The sequence below is a fragment of the Ailuropoda melanoleuca genome, chromosome 5 (genome assembly GCF_002007445.2).
Source record: "Ailuropoda melanoleuca isolate Jingjing chromosome 5, ASM200744v2, whole genome shotgun sequence".
NCBI classification, from domain to species: Eukaryota; Metazoa; Chordata; class Mammalia; order Carnivora; family Ursidae; genus Ailuropoda; species Ailuropoda melanoleuca.
In genome coordinates this window covers 100,551,243-100,571,878 of record NC_048222.1, presented here as the reverse complement: position 1 = coordinate 100,571,878, position 20,636 = coordinate 100,551,243, and the positions used below count along the sequence as shown (strand labels likewise).

The 20,636-nt window shown below is 38.7% G+C and overlaps 1 protein-coding gene across 8 annotated transcripts in view; it reads left to right on the top strand.

Annotated features, from left to right (window-relative positions):
• GUCY1A1 (guanylate cyclase 1 soluble subunit alpha 1) overlaps positions 1 to 19,679 on the top strand; it is a 63,047-nt gene extending 43,368 nt beyond the window's left edge. For all 8 annotated transcript variants that reach the window (XM_011231173.3, XM_019804960.2, XM_019804961.2 and 5 more), the window contains 3 exons: positions 3,824 to 3,967; positions 7,593 to 7,747; positions 16,067 to 19,679. In XM_011231173.3, coding sequence (XP_011229475.2) covers positions 3,824 to 3,967; positions 7,593 to 7,747; positions 16,067 to 16,268 — 501 coding nt within the window. In that variant the 3' untranslated portion in view covers positions 16,269 to 19,679. The remainder of the gene's footprint in view (positions 1 to 3,823; positions 3,968 to 7,592; positions 7,748 to 16,066) is intronic.
• Positions 19,680 to 20,636: the final 957 nt, after the last annotated feature.

The following is a 20,636-nucleotide window of genomic DNA, read 5'->3' as shown; positions in this document are numbered from 1 at the left end:
ACGGGAACGGATACAGTTTAAAAGTCAGTGAACGTGACACTTGACTGCGGCAACTGAGTTGAATTAGCAAGCATGAGATAATTCCATATTAATTAATTAATTAATGGTCTCATTTATTAATGAGATAATTGTATGGGGGGAAATTAGCCTCTGTAAAAGTACAGAAGAAACATGAGTAGTATACGAACTATCTTCAAATAGGTTAACTCAATATAGAGTTAACGTGGTACTTTGCATGGCTAAGAGGAAAAAATACTGACTTATAAGGCATTATTGAAGAGAGGCCAGAGGGCAGAGATGTTGGTGCAAACAGAGGCCTGTCTTCAGATCTTGTTCTCTACTTGCTTTGTAAACTGGAAAAGTGAAAGAGCCTTTCTCATTTCTAAAGCAGAGAAAGTAATATCCACTTACAGAGTTTATATGCATGAGTAACCTACATTATGTCCCATAAGCTTCATGAACAGGCCTGTTACAAAGATGATGGTAAATAGTATCTGTTATTCATGATGCAGCAGATTTATTGAGCACCTGCCACATACTGGACATCATTCAAAGCATGGGGAGGCTCAGTAATTATCCCTAACGTGCGCTAGCTTTTTTTTTTTTAATGTAACTTGATCAGCCATAAGAGAACTAATGAAGTGATTTTGTGTTCTGTGTTTCTAGAATTAAAATCTATTTTGGGGGGTNTTATCCCTAACGTGCGCTAGCTTTTTTTTTTTTAATGTAACTTGATCAGCCATAAGAGAACTAATGAAGTGACTTTGTGTTCTGTGTTTCTAGAATTAAAATCTATTTTTGGGGCGCCTGGGTGGCGCAGTTGTTAAGCGTCTGCCTTTGGCTCAGGGCGTGATCCCGGCGTTATGGGATCAAGCCCCACATCGGGCTTCTCTGCTATAAGCCTGCTTCTTCCTCTCCCACTCCCCTTGCTTGTGTTCCCTCTCTTGCTGGTTGTCTCTCTCTGTCAAATAAATAAATACAATCTTTTAAAAAATAAATAAATAAAAATAAAATAAAATCTATTTTTTACTAATTTTAAGTCTTTTGCATTATTTTAGCCACTCGCATTAAGAATAAAGCATCCTTCTCATTTGTGTGGCTTGTATCACCTTTTAGTTTGCCATGTATGATCTGGCATTTTGGAGATTCCCCCAACATGAAATAAATACATTATTTTTTTTTAAAGATTTTATTTATTTTTTTGACAGAGAAAGAGGTAGCGAGAGAGGGAACACAAGCAGGGGGAGTGGGAGAGGGAAAAGCAGGCTTCCCACTGAGCAGGGAGCCCGATGTGGGGCTCGATCCTAGAATGCTGGGATCATGACCTGAGCCGAAGGCAGACACTTAACTACTGAGCCACACAGGTGCCCCGAAATAAATACATTATTGAGGAGAAAATAAATATTACTTATGGGAATACATAAGCCTCTGCTTTGTTCCAATCTAGATGCTCGAAATGAAACCTTCCTTTAAAAAATTTCCAGCAGGAAATTCCAGACAGAGCCATGATCCCCTTGGGGAAAAAAAAAAAAGAGGTCCATGTATAATTACTGATAAAATAATTGGCTTTAGTTAGGCTAAGCTTGATGGCCTCTTGTGGAATTTACTCTATTTATTTGTAGATAGTTTCTGTCTTGACATTGTCTCCTCTCAGAACTGTTAAGAAGAAAGTCTCGCTCTCCCTGGCAACTGCTGCGATTGCTAGCAGAGACAGTAGCCCTCTTCGACAAATGTCGACTTGTTGAAACTAAAACGNTGAAACTAAAACAGTTCAGTTATTCCAATCAAGTATTCAGAATCTGTGCCCCTCGCCGTGGGGATAGTAGCCACAGAGTTCCGTGGTTAATCCAACCACAACCCAAACTAGATAGTGAATCATCAGCTCTGTCCTTATTTCCACCTTCTCTTCACTTCTGATTTTGCGTGAAAATACTTGGAGACAGCTCTGAATAGATCAGGAAGGGTCTTCACCAGGAGACAAATGTAAGATGCACAGAATATGTCATCATATGCTCGCCTGTGAGTGTGGTGGCTTCCAAGGAATAGTCTAACTTCCCCCCCACCCCCACCCCGCCACGCCCAGGACCTGTTTGTACCAGGACTTTATTTAATTTCATTTTCTTGTTGTCTTTAGCCTTTTGTTCATATTTCAATGTATTCAGTGTTCATTTATTGATTGTTTTAGCAGATATTTACTGTCATCCAGGATTGACCAACCTGAGTGGGAAGATCTCATGTGTAGTGGCGGGGGGGGGCTGACCAATGCCAGATTTCCATGTGACAAGGGGAATGCCCGATTAGGAACTCATGCATAGGAGGTGCTATGACAGCATAGACAATAGGCATCTAACACCAAGTAGGAGCGAGGCACCGCTTCTCCCGATGAGGTAACGCTTATTGGGCACCTGAGATATGTTAGCCATTGTTTTAGGCACTTCTTATATTCATTGCTGAGGAAAATCTTAAAAGAGGCACGGCTGCCTGATTCATTCGTTAGCAAATATACTGGGCACTGGTAATTTAGGAGTTAATAAAACAGACAAACCAAGAGAGCTACCATTCTTCTGGGGGAAAGAAGGAAAAATGAACAGATGAGTACATTGATAGCATTCCAGTTGGTGTGCTATTCTGGATGAAGTTAAGGAGAAGTGCAGAAGATAAGGGAGATTGCTGTTTTCTAGAGGGCAGCTGCAATAGGCATTTCTCCTGTGGCGATGTTTTAGCAGGCGCTGGAGGAAATGAGGGTCCTGCCAAGTGGCTGTCTGCAGGAGATTGTCCCAGGCAAAGGAGTAGCAAGTGGGAACATGTTTGGTATGTTTGAGGGATAACAGGAGGCCAATGGCACTGGGACAAAATGAGCAAGAGAGTGGATGAAGAAATAAAATCAGAGATTAACAGAAAGGTCAGAAGAACTTTGGAGGCATTTTAAGAGTTTCGGCATTGATTCTGAGTGAAATGGAGAATCACTGAAGGTTTGTCTCCCTTTCTTTTTTCCTTTCTCATCTCCATCCCTCCATTCTAGAAGGTTTGGGTAAGAGGAGTGATATGATCTAATAAGTTACAATAAATATTTAGAGGAGAAGAAAAATGCAATGATTATGATTTGGTGGATTGTTTGTGGATTTAAATTAACCCATAGCTTTGCCCCCAGCATCACGGACAGATAAAAATACCCTGTTACAACAACAGTAATGACAATGATAACACTTGGAATTTATATAGCAGCTTGATTTTCAACAGCCTTCCAAACACCATTGTTTGACATCTTGATTTCTATACTTCGTGACTGATAGTCATGTAGCCCCAATTACAGTTGCTATGAGAACCCTCAAATCCTTTTGAAAAACTATATTGTTTTAGTTTTAAACCACACATTCTTACCAAATTTATATGACATTAATTGAGCAGTGACTGTCCAAACACTCTACGCTAAGACCATATCAAATCAAGTGATTCCAGGATCTTTAAGCAATTTGTTATAAACACAAAATATCATTTACATTACATCATTTGCCTCTACAGAGCCATTTTACATGGTGGTGAGGGGGAAAACGGGTGAAAGGATGTGTTGCGTCAGCTGCTAGACTGGGAGTAGAAGCCGCCTCCTGACGTTGTGCTCACAGGACCACCCTGTACTCCAGAGCAGCGCCTGATGTAAGGCGTCTAAACCTGATGAATTTCCTGAAATGGAAAGCCATTTCTGAGAGGGTCTGATTGACTCTGATTTTCCAGGGGGCCTGAACACTGCGGTTTCTGCTCTATGATGTGCACTGTTATTCTTTCCGAACTTGCATTTGTAATACGGAAAATCTGTTACGTGTAGGTGGAGACCATTGGCGATGCATACTGTGTGGCCGGGGGATTGCACAAAGAAAGCGACACCCATGCCGTTCAGATAGCGCTGATGGCCCTGAAGATGATGGAGCTCTCTGACGAAGTGATGTCTCCCCACGGAGAACCCATCAAGGTAAGACAGAGCCTGTATTGCCCAGCAAATGTCATGGAGAGCACCATTATTAATTAGTTATCCAAAGAAGGTGCATCAGCTGGGGTTTGGTGGCAGAGAGCAAAACGTCTTCAGTTGTTGAAGCTGGAAGAAATTTATGATAGGGTATCAAGGGGCTTACAGAATCACCCAGAGGACTAAAGAAGCCATCTATGAATGAAACCTTCAAAACAGGGCTCCCAACGCGGTGCTTCAGAGCCCTTGCTTTTTCCAAGATCAAGAAGTTGGCTCCAGAAGTATCCCACCCCAGCCGCAGTCAGGAAACCGCTGTGTTCGGAAAGCTGCTGCGTCTGTTACTGGCTGCAGAACAGAACTGCACTTACTACAGTTTGAATCAGTAACATGGAAATCCTGCGTCCTGACCCTCACCAGATGAGTGACTGGAACCTGGGCTTTCTGCTACTCATGCCATAGAAAACCCAAAGGCTGCCACCACTGTGCTTGTTCTTAGAAGTCTCAGGGGTGCGGTCACAGCAGAAATCCCGGCTTCTAAGTCTCTTGCAGGTGTATCTGATGCACTAAACCGAAACGCATCTCGAAAACGCAAGGGAGTTGGGAACATGTCATTCTTAGTTTTCCAATCCCTGCAGGGGCGGATGTTACACTATAATGAAAATTGACTGCTAATCCACCCCAATATTTTCCAAAGCACATAACACTCTAAAATTTCTAGATTATCTCAGAATAATGTCTTATTGCAGATGAGAAGATGAAATTACCATGCTAGTCATTAATTTAACAGAATACAAGATTACATTTATTTGTCCTACTTGTAGTGAATCTACCACTTAAGTTTCATAGAACAGTCCTCAATTGATGACCCTCAGAAATGGGACTTTAAGGGGCGCCTGGGTGGCTCAGTCAGTTGGGCATCTGCCTTTGGCTCAGGTCATGATCCCAGGGTCCTGGGATGGAGCCCCACATTGTCCAGCTCCCTGCTCTGTGGAGGGCCTGCTTCTTCCTTTCTCACCTGCTCATGCTGTGTCTCTTACTTTCTCTCAACTAAATAAATGAAATCTAAAAAAGAAAAAGAAAGAAAAGAAAAGAAAAGAAAAGAAAAGAAAGAAAGAAAGAAAGAAAGAAAGAAAGAAAGAAAGAAAGAAAGAAAAAGAAAGAAAGAGAAAAAGTAAGAAGGGATTTTGAGGTCATATAGAATCCTATCTGGCATGCTATAAAATAATAGAGAAAAGAAAGAAAAAAATGTAAAATACAAAACTATAATAATTAGAAGAGTAGCTTTGGCTCTCTTCGTAATAGAAGCCATATGTTGAGCCCAGCCTTTTTCTCCTTCATACCCTGCTACCCAATGGAATGGAATCAAAGTGAAAGAAGAGGAAATATCTCCTTTTTTTTTCAAGCTCTATGTGTTTCTCCAACATGCCATATGTATAAATCATCTATCGCTGCTGATTTCCTTACTAACACCCACCCACTCCGGCTTAGAAAGCTGCAGGTGGAGTGTTGATAGAAACCAGAGGGCTGAACGTGGCAGGGAAAGTCAGTAAGTGCAAAGTGAACTTGGAAACAGACTCCTATTACCCTCCTTCCTATTCTCGAGACATCTATGATGAGACGTGTGCTGTGTCCAACATGGCCCCCAAATGGAAGGCTCCCCCAGCAAGTTTCCATTCAGGATGGGATGTGCATCTTACACTTGGGATCATTCTCTTGTGAATTTGAAATGAAATTTGTGAATTTGCTTGTGAATTTGAAAAGTTCCCTGATAAGAACGCTGCGGCATTGAGAACGAAATTAGTGAAATTCAGAACTGGAGAAGGGGAAAGAGGGAGGGAGAGCAGCATGGGAGGAACCACGGGGTATTTACTTTATCTGCTTTGCTTGGGTTAATTGATTGATTATGAAATAGAAAAAAGTTTTATGATAAATTTATCATAGACAAAGCTAGAATAACTAAGCACAGAGAGAGAAACTGCTTGAACCAGGAGTGTGCCCAAAGAGAGCAGCCTGATCTAAATTATGTGCTTAAATTGTGTTTCAGATTTATACACAGAAAATAGACTTTTGTTCATATTGTTCAGTTAGTATATGTGTAAAACTGTATTCTCCTAAAGAAGAAAATACCAGATGTAACAGATATCTAAGCTTTGCTAATTAAAATGAAATTGTGACAAAGAAGGGACTCTAAAACGAATCCAATCCTGTATTTTATAGTTGAGGAAATAATGAGCGGGACATAAAAAGACTCATAGAAAGTCAGACTATCCATTGTTAGCAGAGTTCGGTTGTGAATGCAGGTCTCTGATTTATACTATAGTGCTTTTGTTTGAAAATTGTGCAGAGTTCATGATTTGATGTCTTATAGGCAAATGATTCTGGAACATTGTTAGCAGATACCTAAAATTAGCAGATACCCAAAACTAGGCAAATCTAGAGTCTTCTGAATTCTGAATAACATTAAATCATTGAGTACTTGGCCTTTGTTTAAAGTGCATGTATCTGGGGCGCCGCCTGGGTGGCTCAGTCGTTAAGCATCTGCCTTTGGCTCAGGGCGTGATCCCAGCGTTCTGGGATAGAGCCCCACATCAGACTCCACCACTGGGAGCCCGCTTTTTCCTCTTCCAATCCCCCTGCTTGTGTTCCCTCTCTTGCTGGCTGTCTCTCTCTCTCTGTCAAATAAATAAATAAAATCTTTAAAAAATAAAATAAAAAATAAAGTGCATGTATCTAATGAAACTTTTTTTAAACGGTCAGCTGAACAGAGGACTTGAAAAAGATGAACATGGTGACCGATTGTCATATATCTCGATTTTAACTTACTGTATCATAGCAGCAATTTCAGAATTTGTACATCCCCTGAGATCATCAAGAATTCAGATCTTATAGAAGATGCCAGTTTAAGATATTGTTTTAATTGTTCTCAAAATCACTGGTAACTTAAAAACTCCTAAACTTTTACCCCAACAACTCCCAGACCACACCTTATATCAAGAGATGGCACAACCCTGGTGTTCCATGTATCCAAGCGGGTTTAACGAAAGTGTCCATGTGGTCATTGTGATGCAGGTCTAAGCACGTTGCTGCCTCTGTCTTGTTCTACTTAAACATCACAATTCCTTTCTCCTTTGACGTTTGTCATTAAAGAGCAGGGCAGTGTTTGCCATAAAGTTCTTTTTATTCTTTATATTCTAAGAGCCGGCGTCTCTTGCCCTTCTCTGACAGGCATTGGGAAACAACACCTGGGGGCTAGGAATTCTGTCTGTCTCCCTTGATGGGCAGAACAGGGTCACGTAAACAGTCCACAAATGCTTCACCTTGTCACTCTGGTGACTGTGATGCGTATGCATGGAAATGTGTTTCAGGCATTGACGGCAGCTGAAACAAAGACGCTTTGTGTAACAGACCTAAGTGTGTAGCGGAGAAGAGTTCAGAGGTGTGACTGATTTTGTACTAGTAATTTTTAATTGGATGCAAGTAGAGGGAAGCTGTCAGGAGGCCTTGTGGAAGAGTGGGATGGTATAGTGACAGTGAAGGGTAAAATCATGTAAAGGGCATTCATCCAGTACTGAAAAGCGAGCACGAAGTGTTTTACCAATGACAGGGACATTGTGTTACTTTTGGCTTTCAGATGCGAATTGGGCTGCACTCTGGGTCAGTGTTTGCTGGAGTCGTTGGCGTTAAAATGCCTCGTTACTGTCTTTTTGGAAACAACGTCACCTTGGCGAACAAATTTGAGTCCTGCAGTGTACCACGAAAAATCAACGTCAGCCCAACAACCTACAGGTATGGTTTGCATTGAATGTCTGAAATCTATTCTTTTCATTTATACACAGCTGTCGTTTTTCCCCGTTGGTTTATATTATCCTCCATAACATTTTCTTGCTTAGATAATCTGACAAGAAAGAAAAAAGCAGTAACTTTATCATCCTCACCTTTTTAAAAATTACTCCACATCACAAGAACAACTCTGAGATATTTGTAACCCAAGGGTAATCCTTGACACACGTCCTATCTTCCCCCAGTATTATTCTTCTCAAAGCACATATTAATGCTCTCTATACTTTTTTTTTTAAGATTTTATTTATTTGACAGAGAGAGAGGCAGTGAGAGAGGGAACACAAGCAGGGGGAGTGGGAGAGGGAGAAGCAGGCTTCCCGCTCAGCAGGGAGCCCGAAGCAGGGCTAGATCCCAGAACGCTGGGATAATGACCTGAGCCAAAGGCAGACACTTAACGACTGAGCCACCCAGTCACCCCAGTGCTCTCCCTGCTTTGATGCCTGTTCCGACAGCAGTACCATCCTGGCACTAGGGCAACCAGATTTAGCATGGTCCCCACAAGTTATAGGACAGGGTCCTCAACATGCCCTTAACTCAGGTGCTATTTTAAGAATCCAATTATAACGGAAACACGTGAATAACAAAACGTTTTCCAGATACGCGTGGTAGCTAACGTACCAAACTCTACCAAGCAAGTTATTGTTCCCGTTCTCAGAGACAGCTAAACTCCAGAGACCTTAAACTCCACAGCCTTTCCTTTCCAGCCCTGACTCTAAGTCAATAACTTCACTTCATATTTCACAGGAGAAGACAAAAATGCATCAGATAAGAACGGCACCACCTTCCTGGGGCCGATCCCATCCATCTAGCTCCCCCGGGGCCCTGGTCTTGGGCTCTTGTGGAGGTGACAGTGCCACCCGCTGGCCTGCTCCTCTTCCAGAAGATGCCACCAGGTCTGCTATGAGTGCTGCCGCATCTCGCTTCCTCAAAAACTTGTCTCCTGAAGATACCTGCTTTCTCTCTGTGATTAATTTCTCTGGTGAAACGATTATTCCCATCAGAATACAGACATATCTTACTACCAAACCTCTTAAAATAGTATCTTTCTTGTTCCCAAGTGTATCTCAACTACCCCCCTATATTTCTGTTCCTTCTTCCAGCAAAACTCCGTTGCAAGAGTTGTTCATGCTCACTGTCTCTGGTTTTTTTGGGTGTTTTTGTTTTTTTACCTCCCATTGGCTCTCTGACTCACACCGATCAGCATGTGTCCCTTGCACCCCACTGAAATGGCTCCTATCGGGGTCGTCGGTGTCCCTCGCTAAAATCATGGTCAGTTCTCTCCCCTTATCTTCCTCAACATCTCAATGGCAACGGAAGAGACTGAGCACTCGGTCTGTTGAACGTTTTGTTCTTTAGGCTTTTGTGACACCGCCCTCACCTGGTTTCCTCATTACCCCGTGACTTCACCGTCTCAGTGTTTTGTGTTGTTCCTCTTTCCCTACCAAACCTTCGAAGTGCCCAGAGCTCTGCCCCCATTGTCCTCTGTGTCTGAACTTTATTGACTCACCTTTTTTTTTTTTTTAATCGCTAGCCCATCCCACAACTCCCCACTGAGCTACAGACTTGTATAGCCTATTCTATATTTCTGCTCGGATGACTAATTGACAAATTAAAATTAACATGATCATCTTAGAACAAGTGATTTCCCACCTACCTCAGCCTGATGAAATGCACTTCCCCCCGAGCCTCGCTTTATCAATATCCTTAAAATGGCAGCACCATCTACCGCGCTCCTTAGACTCTAAATCTCAGAGTGATCGTTGCTTTCTCGCCCTCACAGCTTACCACGTCCATCTACAAATTATATCCTGAATACGTCTTTTCTCACTTCCATCAGGATTGCACCCCAAGGCAAGCCTCCCTCCTCTGTCACACCTGAGCCAACACAGGATCAGCCTCACTCTTCTGCCAGCTTTCTTGTACATCTCCTCCCCACAGTTCACCTGCCACACAGTAGCCAGGCTGTCTCTCTGAAGTATGAGCCCGATCTCGTCACTCCTACATTAAACTCTTCCAATGGCTTCCCATTGCAGCCAAAATAAAATTTAAGTATGTTACCACAGACTAAAGTGTTCTCTTTGATCAATGTCCTGCCAGCCTGTGTCACTTTATTTTCTTCCACTTTCTCCTTCACTCACTGATACCCTGCCACACTGGCCTTCCCTTTTTTCCATCAGACTTGCTAAACCCATTCCGGAATCAAGGATACTGGCTGTTCCTCTGCTTTTCGCTTCTTCCCTGGATTGTCCTATTTCTTCCTCTTCATCATAATTAGACCTTAAGTCAAATGTCACCTCTTCAAAGTGACACTGGTTAGTAACTGCCATAGCTAGAGGAACAGCTTTCATCTCACATGCCTCACCTTGTTTTATTTTTTCATCTTCTTAACTCATACCTGTGTCTGAAACGGTGTTTTCTTTATGTGTTTAGTGCCCGCCTCCCCTTGTAGAGTGTCAGCCTCCCGTGGTCTGCATTTTATATCCCCAGTTCCCAGATCAGTGCCTGGCACACAGTAGGGCAGCAAGAAGTATTTCTTGATTGACAGTCCACTCTTTGATATGAAAATGAGTCATTATAGCATGGGCATTGGAAAAGTCCACAGAGACCATCATTGTAATGGTAATAGACCTAGAGTCTTCCCCAATAGGCCAGGTAGGGATAAGAACTCAAGTCCTTAGAGGATAGGACTCTGCTTTCTGGAGAATTTGAGGGTAATAATCTTGTGATAGCATAAGAGTAGTTGCCAGTCCATTCACTGCTGTTGAGTGTTCAGCAACTAATATATATGCATGGGCACCATGGGGAGTCCTTGGGTGTATATCTGCCTTGAAACCAAACCTTTGCATAGAAAAAAAGTGTATTTTCTGTTTCTTCTCTTCTAATTGTTTTTAAGCAGTATAAGACAAAACTTTTTCAAATTCTTCCTTTGTTTCCTATCTCAGTCTGGTTGTCTTAAATCTTGATAGGAGACATCTACTCATTTTACTCATTTTACTCCCAAAATGTAATTTAGGATCTCGTGTCTTCCAACAGAGGATCATGACAATTTGATACACATTTTCAGCAACAGGAGAAGGCTCGTAGCTTAAATCCTTAAGTTTATCAGATAGACAATGTTGCTAGGCGTGCACATACAGGATTTGACACCATACATAGTGTCACCTTTTTTAATGAATTATTTTTTTATTATAATAGTAATATATGCTCATTTTAGAAAATTTACAATATCAGAACGTTAAAAAGGAAATAAAAATAATTCATAATTTCATTATCCAGAGACAGTAACTATTGACATTTGTGTGCTTTTTTTATTATTTCTTAGTATGTGTTTTTATGCACATATATAAGGGATAATGCAAATTTAATCAATACTGAACATTAATGCATTTGCTAAATTTATTTCTTTCTTTTGTAGACAAATATTGTATGGTTTATTGTTTTCCTTTTTCAATTTACTTACCTCTTACTCTCATATAGGAAATATTTATATCTTCTCTAAAGGGCAAGTGTTAGTTAAATTGCTTTATTTAGGCAAGAAGTAAGTAATGTGAAATACATTTAACCACATTTTAAAATGCTTTCTTTTAAAAACTACTTCATTTTTTCCAAATGATAGGAATATTTAAAAGAGAATTGATACTTTAAATTTCAATCAAAAGTCCATGCTTTATGAAATTTAATAATTGGATTGTAAAATAGAGACATAATTTCAGTTCTATCAAAGTTCAGGACAAACAGTAGACTCTACTGGCAGTTGTACAAATATAAAACCTAATTATTTCTTTGGAGAACTTTACTGGTAATACATTGAATTCTGGGGTGACATTTCTCAAACAATAAAATAATATCAAATGTACCTTCCTTGATATACTTATGAAACACTTGTAAATTTAGGACATGGAATACATACCCCACACGCACAAAAAATCCTTAACTTCGAATCTTACCTTTCACTTCCAATTCTAATCAGTAATTTAGAATGTTGCTGTGTCATGACAGTTGTACATTCCTTTATTCTAAATGTCATGAGGAGTTTTATTTTTGGGGACAATTTCCTGCATTCTTGCTTGATCTTACTGAAGTGCAGAAAACTGAGACGAGAGTAAATATTGTCCAAGTTGCAGGTCAGTGGATTAATGAGACGGGTTTATGTGGTGATCCAGGGATCATCAAAGAAAAAAATGGCAGGTGGGGGATATAAATGGATACTGCCCAGGGTGGGTGGGGAGTAGACCGAAGAACTCCTGTTTGCAAGAGAGATCTGAGAACCTAATAACAGAGGAACAGGACTTGAATTCTACAAGGGGTAGGAACAAAGAGAAGAAAGAGAATATGGAAGAGATGACAGAAAATAGGAGAGTTAATGCAGCAATTTGGGGAAAATCGTATCTGGTCGAGAGGGAGTAAAGAAAATCTCCCACCATATGTGGACATCTGCCCTGAGACTGTTGTTGCTTTTCTTGGGTCTGATCTCCATCAGGCTTTCTTCTGAATGTTTTTTTTTTTTTCCAACCTGTTTTCCTTAAAAATTCTGATCTTTTTGGAGCACCTGGGTGGCACAGTTGGTAAGCGTCCGACTCTTGGTTTCAGCTAGGTTATAATCTCAAGGTGGTGATCTCAGGTCCTGAGATTGAGCCCTGCATCGGTCGGTCTCCACACTCAGCATGGAGTCTTCCTAAGATTCTTTTCTCGCTCTGCCCCTCCTCCCTGCACACTCTCTGTCTCTGTCAAATAAATAAATAAATCCTTTTTTAAAAATCTGATTTTTCTCTTAAAGATGATTTAATGAACATTTCTAACTCCTTGACACTCTAATTGTGTTTATCTGTAAGTTTCTTTAAAAAGCATAGAATTTGTATTCAGAGGACATGCCGTACAGTCCTAAACACAGAGCTCTCCAGATGTATCTTCGTGAGCAAGGCACTTAAATTCAAATGGTACATTTTAAGGCCACTTCTAAGTGCTGAATATTTTATATAAACTTAAATGTAAGGTTATGATTGTCATTACCATATTCAATAGGAGATGTTGGGTTGATGTGGACAGAAAAAGGAAAGCTCTTGATTACCTATAATTTTATATGTTGTTATTTATCAAAATTTTATAGTTTTTATGCAGTTTTATAATTAATTTTTAAACATTTTAAACCTACAGAAAAAAAAATCAAAGAAAATATGACTCCCATGTGGATAATACTAATATTTAATAAATGTCAGTCTTTTGCCATTTTTGTTTCAGATCTCTGCTTTATTAAAAAAAAATATTCTAGCCCCCCCCCGCTATCTGACATGCTGCACCCTGTGCCCCTTAAGGTTTGTGGGAGCAGCTGAGAACATACATTTCCCGCAGACAGGCAGACTCCCAAAGAGAGAGGCAGGAAGTCACTGAGAAGCGCATGCTCAGCGGCTTCTCGCAACTCACCACCAGGAAAGAAAGCGGGCAGAGAGAGGCCAAGAGTGTAACTCTCATTTAGGTTCCTCCAGGTCGAAAAACAAAACCCGAGAAAAATAGAAGCCCATTCAACCTGTCCATATCCTTTCACGACTTGCCTTAAATCTGCTGCATATTATGCTTTTGAGATTTTTTTTTCGATGAATTGTAAACCTCATTCATTTATTTAAACTATTCCTAATGCCGCGGTGTACAGGCAAACCAGCATTGGGAGTAAAGGGGAGAATCTTTGATTTTTAGTGTTTACCGATTTCTATGGTGTATGTACTCCCACCACAGCGGGTTTCAGCTACAGATGGTTTAATTGGCCAGTAAAATTCCTGAATGTTTAGCAGCTGGCTCTCATAAGCCAGTATGAGCCAGGTCTAGCATGTCAGTGTACGTGCCTGTGGTATAATATGTATTCTAGAGTATGAATAAGCCATGTAGATCTGTAATATACATACAAATGGTATTCCCAGATCATAGGTTCTATCAGTTCAGCTTTACTAAGCATCAATTAGCTGTCCAAATTGGGCTTACCAATTTACATCCCACCAACACTACATGAAGATTTCTATTCCCTAAGTGTTACCAATACGATGAGTGTTAACTGATAATTAAGTGATGCTTAACCGATCGTGTTTCATCTATTTATTTAATCTTCACAGCTGTCCTAAGAGACCTGTACTACTATTACTCCATCTTAAAGGCTAGAAAACTGACGTCTTTGCTGCTATTCCAGCCTAGATCGACCAGACTTTGAAGCTGATACTTTTAATACTATGGAATTCTGTAACTTCTCATTATATATTACCAGATATTATGCCTTATAAATAATAAGCACTCAAATATTTATGGAACATGACTAAAGGATCATTTCATTAATTATTTTGCAGATTGCATATTTATTGATGAGCTTTTAAAAATCAGATAATTGGGTACTCACATGGTCTTTTCTACTGGAGGTCTGCCATTTTTGAAACCTAGATTTCTCTTCAGGTGGTTTCTTCAGTGCATAGAAGGGTGTCACAGTACCAAATCTAATGGGGCACCACCATTCTGTGACATTTAGACATGACATCACAAACTGACGAGTAGGAGGCCAATGGTCTGGTTGGGCAGATATAAGTCCTTTCCTGTGGAAGCTGGTTTAGGGCCCAGAACTGTCAACAGTTTCCATCCTGAATACATATACCTGAATAAGAGGTTAGAGAGATGCTTATTAAGTTTGCGTTTGACAGAAAGCTAGGGAAGCAAATAGAAGGAGAAGGCAGTAACTTCATCAGTAGAATTGGAACTTCAAATGAATTTAACTCATATGTGGAATTTAAGAAACAAAATAAACGAGCAAAGGGGAAAAGAGAGAGAGACAGGCAAACCAAGACACAGATCCTTAACCACAGAGAATAAACTGGTGGTTACCAGAGAGGAGGTGGGTGAAGGGATGGGTGAAATAGGTGATGGGGATCAAGGAGTGCACTTGTGATGAACAGTGGGTGTTGTATGGATGTGTTGACTCTATATTATACACCTGAACCGAAGATTACACTGTATGCTAACTGGGATATACATAAAAACTTTTTAAAAAACTAAAAATAAACGAATACAGTAAAATGAGTTTACCACAATGGACAAGTAGTTAGTAGCAAATAATAAAATATGGTAAACAGATAAATTTAAGAAGAAATATTTCAAATACTGGATAGTAAGAAGAATGTCAGTTCGTACAATTAAATCTCCTTTTAGTCTTACTAACCTAGAATTCATAAAAATTCTATTGAGGGATTCAAATGTTATTTTCACATTATATATATTATATATATATGTATGTATATATAGAACTTTTCATAGAAAGTTCTTATATAGAACTTTTCTTTCACAACTTCTTGCCCTTGATTACTTCTCCATAATAGTTACCAAATAAATGAATCAATAAATGGGCAATGTCTTTTCTCTTCCAACTTAGGAAGCCTTATTCTACAACACTATGTTTATGCATGGGTTTGGGTTTTTTTTGCTATTATTAGACTTTTGGATTGTTTTGCATGTTTTTCCACTACTCTGAATTTACTGTTATTTGAATTATTGATTATAGCTTTACAAAAATATTTTATAATTATTTTTCCTAATATGAGTGAAATACATTATTTGGTAGAATTTTTTTTGTTAGTGTGCATTGATTCTTCATTGTTCTTCTGTGAAGATGTTTTTAAAATCATTAGGATCTTTCTGTCAATCACACTGAAAATGGTTGGTTTATTAATACAGACAGTCTCCAGATTTCAGTGGTTCAACTTAATGATTTTTCAACTTTACAATGGTGGGGAAACTATATGCATTCAGTAGAAACTGTAGTTTGAATTTTGACCTTTTCCTAGCTAGCGATATGCCACGTGATACTCTCGTTCACAATCAGGGGGATAAACATCCCGTACACTTACAACCATTCAGTTTTTCACTTTCAATAAAATACTGAATAAATTACATGAGATATTAAATGCTTTATTATAAAGTAGGCTGTGTGTTAGAGGATTTTGCCAAGCTGCAGGCTACTGTAAGTGTTCGGAGCACATTAAGGCAGGCCAAGCCACACTATGGCGTTCCTAGGTTAGGTGTATTAAATGCATTTTCAACTTATGGTATTTTCAATTTATGATATAATTTCAGCTTATCAAGATGTAACCCCATCATAAACCAAGGAGGATCTGTATTCTCAGGAATATTGATTTAGTCAGGTTGCTTTTTCTTGCATAGACAGTTATATCAGTATTAAATTTGAATATTAATATTTTATTTTAATCTTTATTAATATTTTTATTTTAATCTTTTCAGATTACTCAAAGACTGCCCTGGTTTTGTGTTTACCCCTCGATCAAGGGAGGAACTTCCACCAAACTTCCCCAGTGAAATTCCTGGAATCTGTCATTTTCTGGAAGCTTATCAACCAGTAACAAATTCAAAACCATGGTTCCAGAAAAAAGATGTCGAAGATGGCAATGCCAATTTCTTAGGCAAAGCCTCAGGAATAGATTAGCAAAATATATGTCTGATTATTAGTCTTCGGGTTTTGACTCCTATGAGCATGTGTGGAATCTCTGAAAGCACTTTAAGATCGCAGATGACTAAGAACAGTATTAAAATTTCAGGAGCTAAGTCACGATCTACTTTTTTCTTCCACTTAACATGACAACATTGTATTCACTACGATACTTCAAGTCTTCAGAGGGGGAAAAAAAGGGAAAGAAACCTCAAAAATGGCATTTTGGGAGATATTTCTGTTACTCTACCCATCACTTGTTAACTGTACTCAAAATTCTGCACATTGTACAGCTATCAGGTAATTGTAGTTCCCTGACCTGCTTAACCTACGGAGTGACCTGCAGTCTTGTGTCCTGGAATGCCATGGTTGTGAAAGTGCATTTGTGATAGTGTTGCCTCCAAAAAGCTTTCCAAATAGAAATTAGAGTCTTTGATGCTGTAAGCTCTTTGAACCTTTCAGCTCTGCATTTTATCACATTTCTTCATTTCACTGTTGGTGTATATAACAAAATAGGTTAAATATTTTTTTCTGTTGCACTTTTTCTTTTTTTTAAAGAAAATAAGCAATTAAGGGTTAGATGCAATATGAATATAAAATAGTTCTTCTATAAATATCAAAGATTGTTTTATAAAAATAGTTGCCATAACATAATGTGTCATATCAATAAATACTCCCTTTTGTTTGACATTTTTCTATTCCGCACTTTGGTAAAGGCTATTTTAATTCATATTAGCAATTTAATTCCTATTAATTCATTTTTGTGTCATAAATTCGAGATAAAAGAGGGTTATAGCCTATATTAAAATGCAATAATATCATTCTAATTTAATTTAATTAGAAGCAACATGAGAGTAAAATAAGAATCCAGGGGCTATACCATAATGTCCAGAAGAAAAACATTTAAACATACACGCGCACACACACCCACAGAGAGAGAGAGAAATTTGGATCTACTTCAGCAGACGTCCTTCATTGCCATACTGAGCCATATAAAGTTCCAATGAGAAAATCTAAGTTCAGAAGTGGGAAATGAGACTTGTTCTTTTTGCTAATAGCTTATTTTTAAATATTTGTGTTGGACACTTTGATGTGTATATAAATCTTAAGAATCATCAAGTTTTTTTCTCTCATTACGAACACATTTGTGAATTTTTTTATTCTAGTTGAATGATCTCAATGACCTTTTTTAAAGAGAATGTTAGTATCGATGAAGAAAATGATGCTATGATTTCATTAAGAAAATTCTTAAACATTTTTCTGGAGCTGGAACTTCTATTTTTAATGATACTAATCTAAGCTCTCTGAAGAACTAAATGATCTACACTCTTTGGTTTGAGATAAGGATCTGATTTTAAAAAGAGCTCGATTTCAAAGCAGGAGAAAGATGAACATCATAATTTTAAATCAATATTAGCAGAGTCGTAGATGCATTAAAATAGTGACCTCAGGAATAAAAAGTTATTATTGATTGGCCTCTAGTATCCCAAGTTTACTACGACAGACACGACAATTTATTTACTAAATGATACCCCAGCATCTTGAAGCACTGATTGTATCTTGTTAAATACCAATCCTATTATTGGAAAGTACCATAGGCCATGGGAAAATAGAGTTATAGTTTCACAATTGTATGAAGTTAATAAAAACATTTTAAAGAAAAATAAAGACTTAAATACATTCATCTTTCTGGAACCGAACCCTTATTACAGCAAAAATGATACAAATTAAAGGAAATTAAAAAGCATAAAACAGACCCCAATCTTGTAATAATTTGTGTTCTAAGTTTGTAAGGTAATTAAAATTCAAAAAATATTTCAAAAATATTTTCTCTGTATACACACATACAGAACCAATAGAAGAAAATGTAAACAGCATGAGAAAAGCTATATAGGAATTCCTTGTACTATTCCTGTAACTATTCCATAAGTTTGAAATCTTATTAACTTTTTATTAAAAGTTACCAAAAATATAATTTCACAGAGAAATTAAATCTTCTGTGATAGATACCCTAGGCCAGCCTACAAAAGCTCATAAATTATGGAATACTTTATGGATCTTATGATGAACATACATTTCCAGAATAGACTGTATTCAAAATTCACAGTGTGGATGCTAAAAAAAATTAAGGAATCCCTTTTTCCTCTCTAGCTTATCCACTTTGGAGGGTACATTTTGAGATCCAGACCACTGATGGGAGCCAGGGACAGAGAGCCTAAAGGGTAAATTTTCAAGGAAAGCAAGGAATCAAACTAGCAGCCCTGAAGTTAGGAGTGGATTGAGGATGGAGGCAAGAACGGAGAGACAGGGTCTATGACAGGGTTGGGGGCTGAGGGTTCTGAATATTGTTGCCAGGTTAACTCTTCTGTAAAGTAATGTGGGTCCCAACAGTGCTTCCCAACCAACCTGTTTCTCCTAATTCCCGGAATTCCAGGAACTGTTCTTTCTGTTCTGGTCTTATTGTTTCCATCCATGGCTTCTTGTTCCTTCTATAGCACAAAAGAAAATGATTCGTGCTATTTCCTGGGTTTGAACACACAGGTATGAACATAAAGCTGGTGTGTCTGGTATTGGAATTTCATATTACCCTAAAGGCCATTAGTCCTTCAGATCCTTTGATGGGAAGGAAGGAAAGTTGCTTTAACAGTTTACTAACCCTTCCTTCAAATTACTTCTCCCTCATATTGCCAGTCATACCCAGGCAGACCCTTCCAAGCACGTCCTGTGGTTAAGTCAGAAGCAGTCATAGACTAGGACAGGGTCTCCATGGTGTGTCTAGCAAATGAATGAGGTGAACAAAGGGGAGTGTCCACTCCATGTAGTGTCTGGGGGTTAAATATAGCTCCCTGAGACTCCCCAATTGGGAAAGTGCCCAACTGGAGCTTTACATGCAAAGCCCCAATGAAGTCTAGGGCTATATAATGCTTTAAAGCAACTTTCAGATGGCTGTTAAAACAACAGTTAATGGTCCCAAAAAGAATGGGTTAATGAATTATTGTAGTAGTTTTAAGTGCATTGATTTTACCTGGATAAATCATTATTAAAAAGTGAAAAGGAATCTCTCACACATAGTCATTGGGGTGGCTTGATAAATCATTAACCTTTACTGAACAATAAAGCATAAAGTGTGTTTTGTCTGATTGCACACTTTGGTGCCACTTCACTCTTTAGATGGCTGCACCTGGACAGTTAAATGAAGGCAGATTTGAAGGGTGGAAGGATTGGGGGATATGACGGGTGTGTGAAATGAGAGGGTGGTCACTGGAAGGAGCTAGGCCCAGGGTGTTACAGTTCCTGTGTTGAAGGACTTATCTTCTTTAAAGCAAGAACACAATGCTGCAGAGACCATAGAGAAAGACAATTCCCTTGTCTAAATACAAGCTAAAAGCAGGGCCAGCTTCCTTTATTAAGCCAAGAACACCAAAATGTACTTTAATCAAAGTTTACAGTGTTAAAATGTACATTTGTGGTTGGGATTCTTCTCAAAGCCCAGGAAGTCTTTGCATTCTCTAGTGAGCCGGGGAAGAATCACTCCTATCCTGAAAAGTATAAGCTTATGGAAGTAATTAGTCCTTCGTCTTTGTTGCACTCAGTTTCCTTCTGCTCTTCATATGTTTGCTTCCAGATTTTAGACAAAGTGCAGCTTCCTTTTAAGTGCTCCTTTTATTATGCTGATGCTGTACACCCATTTGATATTCTTACTTTCAGCCACTTCAAACATTTTACCTTCTGTTGCCATCTATATATTTCCTGTGAAGCAGCTTTATTAACCTGTGACACCTGCATCTGTTTTGACTAGCTCACACAATCTACACACTTTTTCATCTACCTATGCCCATTTCTTCTACTCAGAGCCTGCAAAAATGAATAAATAAATAATTCAAAAATTTTAAAAATAGCATAGGATTATAAGTGCATAGATTCTCATTTCAAAAAATAAAAATAAACTAGGCAAAAGGAGAGAAAAGGTGATATTCTAAAAGCCAGGCTCCTTTTATCATCAGTACAGACTCTTTTCCCACCATAATGAATTTCGTTTCAGGAAAAGGTTAATATTTTAGATTTAAACACTGGGATAGAAATCAGGAAAAAATTTAAATGGCAGATCTAGGATTTCTCAGATATTCTGGTAGAAGGTTTCAGATAGGGTTGTGCTGCCTTTCAATTTTTTTGTCAAAATATTACATTGCAAATAAACCTTACAGATTGTGAAGAAATTGGCTTGGCAGAAAAATGACTTTGCATAATGGCCAAACCTTAAAGTATCTGCTAAGATGGTTGTTTAGTCTGAAATGTTGCCAAATCCATTTGTATTAAGGAAAGAACTCTGAGGTAGTCTCAGAGAAAATTAAAACTAAGCGAAAC